At 33.7% G+C, this 13,565-nt stretch overlaps 1 protein-coding gene across 3 annotated transcripts in view; it reads right to left on the reverse strand.

Annotated features, from left to right (window-relative positions):
• TRPC4 (transient receptor potential cation channel subfamily C member 4) overlaps positions 1-13,565 on the reverse strand; it is a 198,236-nt gene that overhangs the window by 140,059 nt on the left and 44,612 nt on the right. For all 3 annotated transcript variants that reach the window (XM_002748983.7, XM_035302519.3, XM_078375323.1), the window contains exon 2: positions 5,408-5,812. In XM_002748983.7, the coding sequence (XP_002749029.2) occupies positions 5,408-5,785 (378 nt within the window). In that variant the 5' untranslated portion in view covers positions 5,786-5,812. The remainder of the gene's footprint in view (positions 1-5,407; positions 5,813-13,565) is intronic.

The following is a 13,565-nucleotide window of genomic DNA, read 5'->3' on the forward strand; positions in this document are numbered from 1 at the left end:
TTGGGGATTAAATTCCACATGAGATTTGACTGGGGACACAGAGCCATGTCATATCAACAGTGATGGTATTTTTCAAATGAAAGAAAAGGTCTTGAACTCTAGAGGGTAAATTGCTGATGCTAAATCTTTTCATATTTTATGTTAGTATATTTGTATAATTAGTATTAGTATAATAGAAAGTATACTAATTAGTATTACTATAATAGGAAGACAGAAATAATGGCAAAATACAGTAATAATCACAATACTATTATTACATGTTACCTTTTCAAAACACTTTTACAGAATTTGAACATCACTGGACTTTGAGAGGTAGGTAAGATTCAGACTGCAAGCCTGATTAACAGCCAAGAAAAAAACCAAGGCTCAGAGAGATTCAGAGACTTGTTCAATTAGCAAGTGGTGAACTGGACCGGAAGCCAGCATCTCTGTCACTTCACTTCCCTCTGTGCTCTTTCCCAGCACTTTACAGCTTCTAATGACCGTTATTTCTTAGTGCAATGCTATGGTAAGGGCTGTCTGGGGTGACAGTTAATATTTATTAGGCAATGAAATTATAAAAGGTATTATAATATTCAAGATGCAGACAGTCTGAATGTGCACATCTAGAGACTTCTTAAAATTTGTCTAAGTCATCTCCTAAATTAAAATACGTAATTAATGATTTAAATGACACCCATTCCAATTGATGTCGTGGCTAAAGGCAGACCGCATAGTGGCTATCTTCAGAAACTCTTGGGTTCCAGCACTGGTATTTCCTAGCTTTGTCATCTGGGGCATGTCACTCTGTCACTTATGCCTTTCAATGCCTTGATTCCCCCATTTGTAAGCGGAGACAGCAATAGCACCTACCTTCATTGGATAATACAAAGATTCAGTGAGATAATGCAAGTAAAATTCTAACCACAGTTACTGGTATGGTGACAAACCCAATGAATATCATCTAGTATTATTACTGTTGTCACTGTTTGTTATATGATTACTATTATTCAGACTATATCAAGGTTGGTTGCTAGCTATTAATTTATAGGTCCTTTCAGTCAGGCCAGGCCCCTGCACCATTGAGTCCTCTTTCCTGTCCTTCCTTTTTAAAATGAGGTGATTGATCAGGTTTATCTCCAAGAATCCTCCAAATTATAAAATACTGTGCATTATTTTTAGTTGAAATTTAAAACCAAAATTTCTTCAGCTAAACACTCTAGAATCGTAGCTGTTGAATTATAATGCATAATATATAGCAAAGTCATTTTTTCCAAAGTGGGAATACAGAAAAACGATGTTACTGAAATTGAGAAACTGTCATACTTTAAATACTGCTTAATAGTTACTATTTAAGGGAATAAATCAAAATTTCCTGGAAACCAGGTTAGCATAATATAGTACAAGACATCTAGCATAAAATATACAACTGCAGGTTTTCTAAAACTTGCAACATCCTCTGATCAGTGGTTCTCAAAGTGCTGTTGCTAGACGGGCAGCATTAACATCACCTGGGGTACTCATTAGAAATAGAAATCCCAAGGCCTCACTTCAGACCTGCTGTGTCAGAACCTCTGCAGGCAGGTTCCAGTAGTCTGTGTTATAACAAGCCCTTCCAGTGATATTGCTAAAGATTGACAACCATGGGTCTAAGCGAAAAAAATGGAAAAGCATTGTCTGCTTCTGATAAACATTTACTGAAGCAGCTGAAACTGAAATTAAATCTGGCCTTAGAAGACATCTAAGCTCTGCTAAAGATAATTAAAAGTCAAGTTACCAATCAATTGACAGAAAGGAGGGTTAAGGAGTCATTCTCAGTTATTCCCACTAGAGAAATAAGGTATTAAGAAGGTTAAAGCCAAGTTCAGTAAAGTCATCAGAGACTATCAGTGCAATGATTCCTCCTTAGCATAGAGAACCAGATGTTCTCTGTGCTGTCTCCTATGGGAAAGAAATAAGCTATTACTCTTCTCATTAAAAAACAAAACAAAATTTAATACCCTGATTTATGAAGGTCTACAGTAAATATGGAAGAAAATATTTAATGATCTATGCCCATCTATTTGTCTGGCAAGACCTAGATCTTTTCATTAGGTGCTGCAGTAAGAAAATCATTTAATATACTAAAAATCACAAATCTTTAAACCATGTATAAGGTCAAGAAGAAAAAAAAAATCAGTGTCAGAACTGCAGGAAAACAAAGTGATTTTATTTGCTTCAGTGTCCTCTTTACCATCTACATAACAATTCCAGATCCCTTTCTTAAATCCAACATTTCTAATTAACTCTAGATACTAAAACCAATAAATCAAAAAAGTATATATGTCCAATTTGGTCCCATAAGTCTTTTCTCATAGGCTTTATCTCAGTTAATGGTGTTCGTTTTTTTCAAGGTATCAACGCTTCGACATTCTTCCCCTTTTTCTTCAAGCCCTTCTGCCCTCTACCTATTAACTTTTCGTATTTGCCAAATCCAACTGATTCGACTTCATAATTTTCTGAGGATCCATTTTCTTTTCATCTTTTTAATTCTGACAGCCTTTATTCATTTTCCCATGATACTTTTCTTTTCCGTCTTTGGACCTTAAGACTCTTGAGAACAGGAAAATGTTTCCTCCTCAATGCCCAGCACAAGGCCTGGCAGAGCAGGCATTTGGAAATTGTTCCCCAGTGAATGTCCTTAAGCGTAGACAAATTCATCTGAAATCTCACAGCCCCCATGATCTGAGGAAGTCTTATGGGATCTTTTTTCCAGAGAAATAAGTTAATATGTGACAACTTTCTAAGAGTCTATTTTGAATACACACTTCTCACATTTTTAGAAACTACTAAGTGTTCTAAAAATCAGATTTGGAATTTTTAATTAGAACCTCTTTCTTTATTCATTTTAGGATGTTACATTTATTTTGTCCAGTTGGATCATTGTTTTCAGGCTTTATCAATCAGCTTCAATGACCTCAACAAAATGAATGACAACGTGTCCCAGAGTCTTTGGAGATACCCTGAGTATGAAAATTAGGTGAATTAAAATAAAACACAAATGGCTTTCAATGATCACAATAATAATCTAAGGAATTACTCCTTAGGAGAGAAAAAAAGACCTATCAAGAATGTATTTGCTACTTATAACACAATGATTTATGGAAACTGTCATTCCAAAAGATGTTGATCTTCCTTAGGAAATGAATTACCTAAGAAAATCACAAATAAACAGCCAGGCTCTAATGGGATTTGATACAGCCCATTTTGATGCTGCTAAAACTTCTGTTTTCATTGTGCAAGATACCAAGAATTCTGAAGTAGACTGAAATTACTCTTTCAAATTTATAAAGTTCAAACAAAATAATACAATTTTTGTTTATTCTCAGTGCTTTCACTGAAGAGGAATTCTAGAATGTACAAATAGAAAAGGAATTCTTGGCTAGCAGTCTGATACAAGAGAAATCTTCCAGAAACACATAGCCTGGGAAATTTCAGACTCCTGGCAGATTGCAAACCTTTACTGCCTTTTATTAATAATCAGGATCCAGATCAAATGCCTCTAAGGAGCCAACACCTACTTATGAGGCTAGAGTTTAGTGCAGAAGTTGAACATCTTCCAACAAACACTCTCATAATACCAGACATCTTCTCCAGACACAAAATTATTCTGGTCAGTACAAAGGTCATTGACTAAAGAGACACTGAAATTTATGGCCAGTGTTCTCTAGAAAATAGAACTAAGAAGGTTCTTTAGTAATAAACATGAAAAACATGTTCAGTGGCAGTTTTATTCTATAGACTTGCTGCAATCTTGAATGATTTGCATCATAGCTGAAACATCTGTCTTATGGTTGCCTATCTGATCATAAATTAAGAGAGTGTACCATATAATATCATTTCTATTAGAAAATGCAAATATGTTAGAGGTGCAGCTGTGGAAAGAATTTCAGAATCACAAGGAGACTCAAGTGGCAGCACCTAAACCTACACAGATTAAAAACACTCCCAGTCATTCCTGTCTGTGTTCTGTACCTCCTTAGTGGTGAAAGACTGGGATATAACATGAAATATGTCTTTGGATATTACCATTACCTGTCTATCCCAATTAAGGTTAGTTCACATTTGAAAGGATACAAGAAACAAGCACATCCTCAGAGCAGGAAAAATTTACCAATATAATGAGAGTAATCCACAAATAACTGTTTATGAAAGAAACAGCAAAATGCCCACAAAGCAAAGGCAGAAAGGTATTGTTGCTATGGAGTGTTGTTTTATCAAAGTTTTAGTTCAGGTAAGGGAAAGGAGTGAATGGGGGTGAAACATATAAAGGGACCATAAAAACATAGCCTTTTCCCGGCAGACAGGGACATTCTGCTATAAAGTTATTTTCCCAATCATGGCCAAGATTCTGATAAAAATCCTTCAGGAAAGCAAGAAGAGCTTGCTTGTAAAAGAATGTCACTCCTCCTAACAGTCTAGCATTTGCAGAGACAGAGATGTGTATATTATCAAATAGGGTAGAATTTGCTAGAGCTGAAATAACATCCATTTTATAAGATTTTACTTTAAAAGACAGATTTTTGAACCCCTGCAGAATCTGCAATGTCTTTGCAATTAGTCCATTAGTCTCAATGCAAGGAAGTGACCAGTTCAGTGTGAAAGGAAAAAGGATCAAATAGATAATTCAGACACAAGGCAGTTACAAAGGGAAGAATGCAGATAGACAAAAACAGACTCCTTATTCATTCCAGTCTATGATGTCTCTACTTCCTTAGTGGTAAGAGACAGAGAGATAGAAAAAAAACCGCATTGTATTTATAATTGTGTGCCATTTTAGTTTATTTTCTGTTGATAACCATAAGGTATAGGCACATTTGCACCATTAGTAAATTTGATATAGTTAAGTCTATATCCAGAGTTCAGCTCTCATAGTAACCCTTTTCGTTCAACTCTCAATTTAAAATAATCTACTAAAGTTTGTTAAAGGATAATATCAAATTTGGATGATACAACTCACTTTTGTAGTAAGCTGCAGAAGCCCAGAACAGGCAAGCAGGTTAAATAAGAAAATAACAAAACAAATTCACCGTCTGATAGTGTAGAATGTGAGAAAATGAAAGACAAGAGGAAAAACACCCACACATACACATAAAGTTACAAGCAAGCTATGTTGAGCATCACACGGAAACGTTTCCAATTTATGAGAAGTCTACTCAGGTTACTTAATTTTGCTTTAGCTCTCACAATTACTTATGATTCTCCAGGGCAGAAAATGCAAGTGGATGTAACTATCATAGGACATGAAGGGTTTACGTAAGAGTAGTTTTCTGCTATAACGTAATTCAGATTTTGAATCTTATATTTCTTAACTTTTCAGGGCATTTGCAAATGTAAAAACAAACAAACAAAAAACCCTTCTGCAGATAAAATAAATTTTTGCAGGTACCTGTTTTTCTCCACTAGGTTTTTTGTGGTTCAACAACAGCTCAACAGCTCCGACGACTTCTTTTCTGATAGCATGTAACAGAGCATCTCCAACATACACATTGAAGCTCAAGAGTAGTTCGATGAGCTCCAAGTTCTCATTTTCAATGGCAATGAGGAGAGCAGTTCTTCCGAGAGGATCAATGCAATTAATATTGATTTTAAAATAAATTTCAGCTTCCTCTAGCGATTTCTTGACACTGGCATAATCTCCCTTTTCCACAGCATTCAAGTAGGCTTTCTCTGATGGTGAGAGTTCGGATTCTGCTCTTACTATCCTTAGTGGAATGCGATCTCTATAGGGAGCATTAACATTTCTTTTGTAATAGAATTGAGCCATGTTTCATGCCATGCTATTTCTTTGTCTCTGAAAGTAGAAACACAAAACACGAAGATTAATGTTAATTTGCTTTTAAAATTGTTAAGCATCATACTTCTTTTCCATCTCACAGTGATATCAATAACAATACCATTATTAGTAACTATTAAGTGTTAAAGTTTTTTCTTAAACAATAGAAATGCTAAATAGCTATTAATTATATTGAAACAAATTCTTCTAAGATAAACGAAAAGAGGTTAACATTTGGTAAACTATTATAAAAGTTATTCTAAAAGTGAATTTTATCTGAGAATGCATTTAGAGTTTTGGAAATTATTTACAAAGTTTATAATAACTGTATATACTTTTCAGACAATCACTTTGAAAATCAGAGGCCATATTTTTGAGATCTCAAAACTAGACCAAGGATATTCAAATATATCATTCATTGTCAATTTTGCTAATTGTGAAAATGCTATTGAGATTATGTAATACCATTATATTTGCAAAATATTGTTAATTTGTCTTTTTTTTTTTGGTAGAGTCAGAGTTTTGCCATGATGCCCAGGCTGATCTTGAACTCCTGGGCTCGAGAGATCCATCTGCCTTGGCCTCCCAAAGTGCCAGAATTAGGAGCATAAGCCACTGTGCCTGCCCCCTATACTTAATGCTAATACGTACTGACATCAAAATTAATGTAAATTAACAACATTAATGTCAAATACTGAGCCCAATGAACATAGTATTTTTTTTCTCTCCGTAAGTTCATTGACGGGGAAAAACGCATACTGATAATATTAATCATCAAGATGAGTCTCAGCAATTCAATTTCCAAAAGAATAATTGGAAAGGATTAAATGGAGAGATAATTTATCATAAAAATGCTATTGTTTTCATTCTACTGCCTTTATAAAATAACAATAAACCACAAGGCAGGAATGTATTTATTATAAAATTTATTATTTGAAAGTTAGAGTAAGAACATAGTTGAATATGAGAAAATTAATTCAGATAAATGAAAGCTCATCTTACAATAAATTAACAAAGGTGCTGGAAAGTATGTTGATCTAGTATCATCCTAGTGATAGAGATTTATAGAAAAAAGTATTACTCCTTGAGTATGATTTATTCATTGCTGTTAGTTCCTCATACATACTTATTATCTAAATTATTTTTCTATGTTATTTAAATTGAACTCACATATTTATTTGCATATATTTGCTCTGCAAAATGAAAATGAAATTCAAATACTTAGGGTATTCTAAGTACTTAAACATGCATATTCTTTTTAATTGATCTTTTTAACCCTAATCATTTTATGAGCAAATTAATTTGACTTGAATAACGTTTTAACCATAGATTAAACATGAATGACATTAACAAACATGATTATATTTAATAATATTGTCATTTTGGGAAATTTTACATTATTTGTAAATTACCTCAATTTATTAATAATTTTAATTATCAAGGAATTAAGTTTTACCCTTTGACATCCAGATAATTTATCATAATTTCTCAGATATCTAGGTGTACGAACTAATAAGAAAAACTATTATTTTATCATTTGTATCTCTCTGGCATGTTACACACAGCATTTTGGAAAGATACCGTCACAGACCGAGCGAAAAGTGCGTGTTCCATATGGATTAGTTTTAGATGCCAATGACTTACTCGAAGCCTGATTGTAACCTCAGTATTTTGGGGATGCTTTAACTCGCTCTAGAACAACAGGAATAGCATTTATATTATAGAATAACAAGGACAATTGAATATTCCTCCAATATCACTAAAACTTGAGTAAATCAATGTGACTATGATTCTATCTATGTCCTTGTGATTCTCTGAACCCCAATGCCATTTTCTGCATCAGTGATGCCATTACAATGTTGACCTTGGAGAAAGGTGGCTGACACTCCCTTCCTCGGCACCTTTTTTCTGAGTCCCAGGGCAGAGTCTGTAACAATGGGTAGGATCAATGCCATGACCTTCACATTGTAATTTTATCAAGACTAATGCCTAAATGCTTCATAATGATAATGACAGGTATTTATATTCATTTTCAGCATTACACATACTCTTTATAATCTCACTTCTTTATTATCCATAACTCTTGGAAAAATATATGAACTTTTATTTTGGAGTTGAATTTAAGTTTTCCTACCAATAATATTTTTAGCTTGAGACCAGTGTTTGAATGTAGCTCACCCAAAATGCAGTTTAAAATGAAAATACACACCATTTACACACATGCACGCACACATTAGTTCTGCATGTGAATTATGCTTCAATCACAATTAAGAATCATGCTAGAGAATAAAAAATATTTTGTTTTTATTGAGTTAATTTTGTTAATAATGCTACCAAATAAAACATTAGGTGGAGAACAGCATTTTATTTCTCATTGTCAAAGTACAGAATGTCAATGACAATAGGGACTAGTGGACAAAACAGAAGCTACTGGAGAACTTGGAGGAAAAGGGAAGAAAAAAATAAATTAAGCTTATTAGTATCTATTTCATTTAATCCAGATAACTGCTATAAATGTGAACCACATAAGTTCATTGTAAAAAGAGTGACACTACATAAAAAAGAGAGATATATTTTAGTCAACACTATACCTAAGAGATGAAGGGCATATGAGATATTTGCATTAGGTAATCTATTTCTTTATCCATAAAGTAATGAAATCAACACTTACCAAAAAAACAGGCAAGAAGATAAGAATGAAAGCATTAGTGCTGAGAAAGATATTTTATTAACTTTTATGAATAAAAGTTAATATCTTTCAGTCTCTTTGATTTGGAAAAAAATGTAAGAATTTATTTTAGGAAGTCTATACATATTTTAAGTACATTTAAAATGTAATACTTTAAATAAGTAAAATTTAAATATTTACAATTGAATCTTAAAACACAGGGAGAAACACACACATGCACACACACAGACAGAGGAGAGAAAAAGAGAGAGAGAGAAATGGGCAGACTTCGATGGTTAAAACCTTAGCATAAAAGATTATATAATTTTTCAGCACATAGATTTGTCCTTGTTGATTACTTGGGATGCAAGGGTACTAACTGAAGGACAAAAAAATCAAGTTTAACATTTTAAACTGTGCTATATGAATGCAATAGCAAGTGGCAGGCGCTGATAAGGCTGATGGAGTCTTTTGCTGACACACTTATCAGCTATGGAATTGCTACTTGATAGAAAGGCTGTTAAAGAACGTGAGACCAAGTATTGCAAATATGTTGATCTATAATGTCAAAATAAAAGATTGTTCCTGGTCCTCCACTTTTAGAATGAATTTTGGAGGGGAAATGATTTCTCCTTCCATGAGATTGCAGAATTTTAAGAATCCTTTCATTTCAATGTCTCCTGTATAACACCAGAAGTGAAATGACTGATCTGTCAAATTATATTTAGAAGATTTGGAAAAGAGATGAGGAGTTAGGGGGGTAAAAACTCAACTTCTGAGATGTGGCTTTTTAAATGAACTAAAATTTATTTCCCCTCAGTGTGTTGAGGATTAAAAACAAAAATAGAAGAATGTAGAGACAGCTACAACTTGACATTGATCCAAAAAGAAATCAAAATTGTCACAAAATCTGAAAACTACAGTTTTCTAAGCAACATAAAGATATACAACAAAAAATGTTAGTTATTTATATGAATCGGAAGGCATAGTGCCTAAAGGACAAGTTTAGTTGTACAGTGGATAGAGCAGTGATTTTGAATTCCAAAGAACACAAAGGAAAGGAATTATTTAATATATAGAGATCTCCATTTCTTAGTATATATTACTAAAGGGGAAATGAATTTCCCCAAAGAACATTTTCTTTTCTTCCCTAGTTGACTGTGCAAAGATACATATTTACAGGTGTGACCCCATGACACAGTAAGAAACAATTCCTATTTGTTATTAAGATACTGTCACACATATGTAAGTTGCATCTGTACTTTGTCTGGAATCTAATGTGAAATACTGTTTTCCCAAATAGTGCATACACACTCCATCCAATTCGAATTTTTTCTTGATGTTGTATGTATGATCTCAATAATCTTTCACATAATATACTCCATATAAAAGCATAATGCTCTGATTTTTGCTATGACTCTGAATTCCAGACCCTTTCCTAATTTCCTTAGGCAAGAAACAATACATATGTTTCAGTACCTGCAAGCTTTACATAAAACGTATAGCATATTGACTGAAATGATTTAGTATTTAGTCCAGTCAAAATTTAACAAAACATTTTCTCTTGTTTTGATGTGGTCAAAGCACAATGAACTACTAAATTTCTTTGAAAAGTTTTAGAGACATTTCTGTAAACCATGAAGATCAGTTTATATTACTCAACAACAACAAAAGTACTTTACTAAAATATTTTGACATTTTATCCTAGGATTTTAAAGATGAAAATCAAGATTATACTTATTTTCAAAATTCAAGCCCCTTGGATTTAACAAGTGCCACCTAAAAATCTAAACTCTATCTCCATTTTAATTTCTTTTAAATTTTATTTTTCTCATCTTCTTTGTGAGGGTATATTCCCATTTTTAAAATACACATATTGAGGGAAATGGTATAGGCAGGGCAAAAACAAAAAATGTTCTTTAGCTGGATTTTTACCTCATGGGATTTAGAAAACATATGTTCAAAAAAATAATACGTAATAGTCAAAGTCTGAAACTCTACCCTGAGATTTAGAAAATATGCATCAATCCATTACTCTTTTTTCCTCTGAATTCAAAGGAAAACATGTTATTTCCTCCTTCCAGCAGCTAATCTTGATGTCTGAGCTTCCATCCATTCCCATTTCTCTATATTTAACACCAACCTTCACCCTGTTTCATACCTGAAGCCTCTTTCTGCAAACCGTCTTCTCCTCACATCACAAATCTACTTAATTTTCATTATTTTTAATTGTAATTATCTTTGGTAATTCTCTCTGTCCTAGCTCAGATTTTCTCGATTTTATAAACTTTAAGCTCATCTTCCACTTACTCATTTATTCTCTCTAACATGGTGCTTATCCTCATCAGGAATAAATTTTATTTTTCTTAATCATGTCCTTCCAGTTGCCAAATACATTTGGCTCTTCTCAATGCTACGAGTTTTCGGTAGCCGCTAGTGACAGGCCTGCTGAAATGAAACTGGTCCTGCCTTGGGCTCTGTGCCACCCTTTCCTAATGTGCCACCTCCTACCTCAACATCACCCTCTCTCAGTAGTTGCCATGGACTCTTTTTCTTCTGTCCAAAGCTGAAATATTGATATAACCCCTTCTTGTGGCGTGTTCCTTCATCGGTCCCTCTCCCGATTCTTATCCATCACTTGCTGTTTAAAACGTTCCATGAAGACCACACATATGTTTTAAAATAGCTTATAAAATCTATGTTGCCAGACCCCACATCTCCTTTAACATCTGGACTCTCCTGTCCAAGATGGTAGCCATTAGTCACATGTGCCTATTTAAATATAAATTAACTATAGTTAAATAATATTAACAATCATTTCTATGTCTTACTGGGCAGATTTCAACTGCTCAGTAGCATTCCCTCACTACAATGTTGATGTACTTTGTATCTTCGTTATCTTTTACACAGGCTGCAGCAATCTCTTTCCAAATAATCTTACTAATTTTAGTCTTTCATGCTTCTTGTTTATCCTCCACAATGCCACATGCCTAATCTTCCTAAGATGCAAATCTGATCAAATTACTTTCTCACTTATTGTCTCTGAAAGGCTGATAACCATTCACAGGTAAAACACAAACTTATTATGGAATACTGATCCCTCCATGATCTGGCTTCCAAGTATGTCCCAGGCAAGCTTCTTTTATACTGTCCAAAATACTAAACTACTTGGCTACTGTAACTCTAAGCCTCTTATACTGCTCTTTACAGTCTCAGTGCCTTTTCTTCCCTTGAGCACTTAGCAACTCCTGTGGGGTTTTAAAACCTTTCTGAAGCATCATGGCCTCTGATGATGTTTCTTCCTCTCGAGGCACAGTTATATGGCCCTTTTTATGCAACTTTATAACCCTGTGAATCTTTTACATTCAGAACATTTCTTGCTGGTGTGTATACAAGAGTTGTGACTTAAACAGTTCTGCATCAGCGTTCAAAATTTTTTGGTGAATCAGTGAATTAATGATTATAGTCTGAGTTATTCCTCTGCCATTTTAGATTAAATAAATAGGGTCAAATTATCTTGACCACTTGCCTAAAATTGTTTTAGCAATTCCAGTCAATAGCTAATAAGCTATCAAACCATCTGTGCAAAATACTTTCTTTAATCTATTTTTCTTTTCTGTGCATTTTACTACTAAACTTTTGACAGCTGGAGAAAATACAACTGTAATGTATAAATCAACACATGAATATCTCATGGCTCAGAAACATGTTTCTCACTTTTACTGTCTAAGGTCTTCAGAATGGCTCAAGACTTTAGTAATTTGCTGACATTTACAGGAGAATAGAAGCACAGAGGGAAAAAGTCAAGACATCTTAGAAAACAATTTGAGTATCTTAGAATAGAAGAAGTAGAATTAATGTATCAGATAACAAGAGACTAAAACATGCATATTAATCTCCACAAAATTATAAAAAAGGATAGGAGATAAGCTTAGGAATAAAAAAAATGAAGAAGGAATGATCACAGGTGCTGGTAGAACAATGCTAGAATTAACCAGTGAACTGGCCATGAAACTCTATGTCAAATATAAACATTAATAGAAATAGAGAATAGAAATACAAGGGCCAATATTTATAAAAGAGTAGTTGCAGAAAGTGAAAATGAAATAATAGAATATAGGGACTACTTTGATTAGTAATGACCAACAACTTTCGTAGTTATGAAAAGATACATAAGACATCAGAAAGAATCCGTAGTGCCACACTGAATACGTAAGAACAACTCCCTTACAGACAGAAAATATCCTCAATGAGGAGGAAAAAGAGCATATCCCCTATGAGACGGCAACCTTGCAATTTATTAAGAATAGCAATGTCAACATTAATTAGCTGTTTATTCCCTAAAAATTTTGCCCAGAAAAGACTGTAAACCAATCACCACTATTTACATGTAATCACTATTTACATCAATAAATCTCTGCATGTCTCTTTAGCTGAGATTATATTTTGCCCTAAGTAAAGTTACCTATCAAGACTCTCTTCAGAGGTAGCTTTCTGCCAAATCCAACAATCATAAACTATTAGGTCACAAAAATTGCCTCATCCTAACATTTTCCCACCTTGAAAGATCAACCTGAAACCAACTGAGCACAGACCGGAAAACTCTATACCCTACCCCCTTTGGTGACATGGTAAAATTTAGTCAAGGTGACATTCTTCTTTACTGTTTTGAGTTCAAATGAACTTAGCTTTGCTTTAGTAGACGCTTGTATGATTTGGGAAGTTCAATATATAAAGAATCAGGTTAATATCATACCTCTTAACAGTAAATGTGGAGGCAATAAAATAAAGAGGTATTGCTTTTGAAAATAGGGAAGAAAAAACAGAAGCTCTAATTTTATATCTTACTAAAATTATTTAAGTGCAGGAAAGAATAAAAAAAATTAGTCTCATATATATGACCCCAATGTTTTTCCTCAAAGAACATGTTTGGACTTAGAAGTACACTATAAGGAAAGTATAAAGATAAAACAGGCTGGGAACGGTGGCTCATGCCAATTATCCCTGCACTTTGGGAGACCAAGGTTGGCAGATCACGAGGTCAGGAGTTCAAGACCAGCCTGGTCAACATAGTGAAACCCTGTCACTACTAAAAAAAAAAAA

The sequence above is a fragment of the Callithrix jacchus genome, chromosome 5, assembly GCF_049354715.1.
Source record: "Callithrix jacchus isolate 240 chromosome 5, calJac240_pri, whole genome shotgun sequence".
Taxonomy (NCBI): domain Eukaryota; kingdom Metazoa; phylum Chordata; class Mammalia; order Primates; family Cebidae; genus Callithrix; species Callithrix jacchus.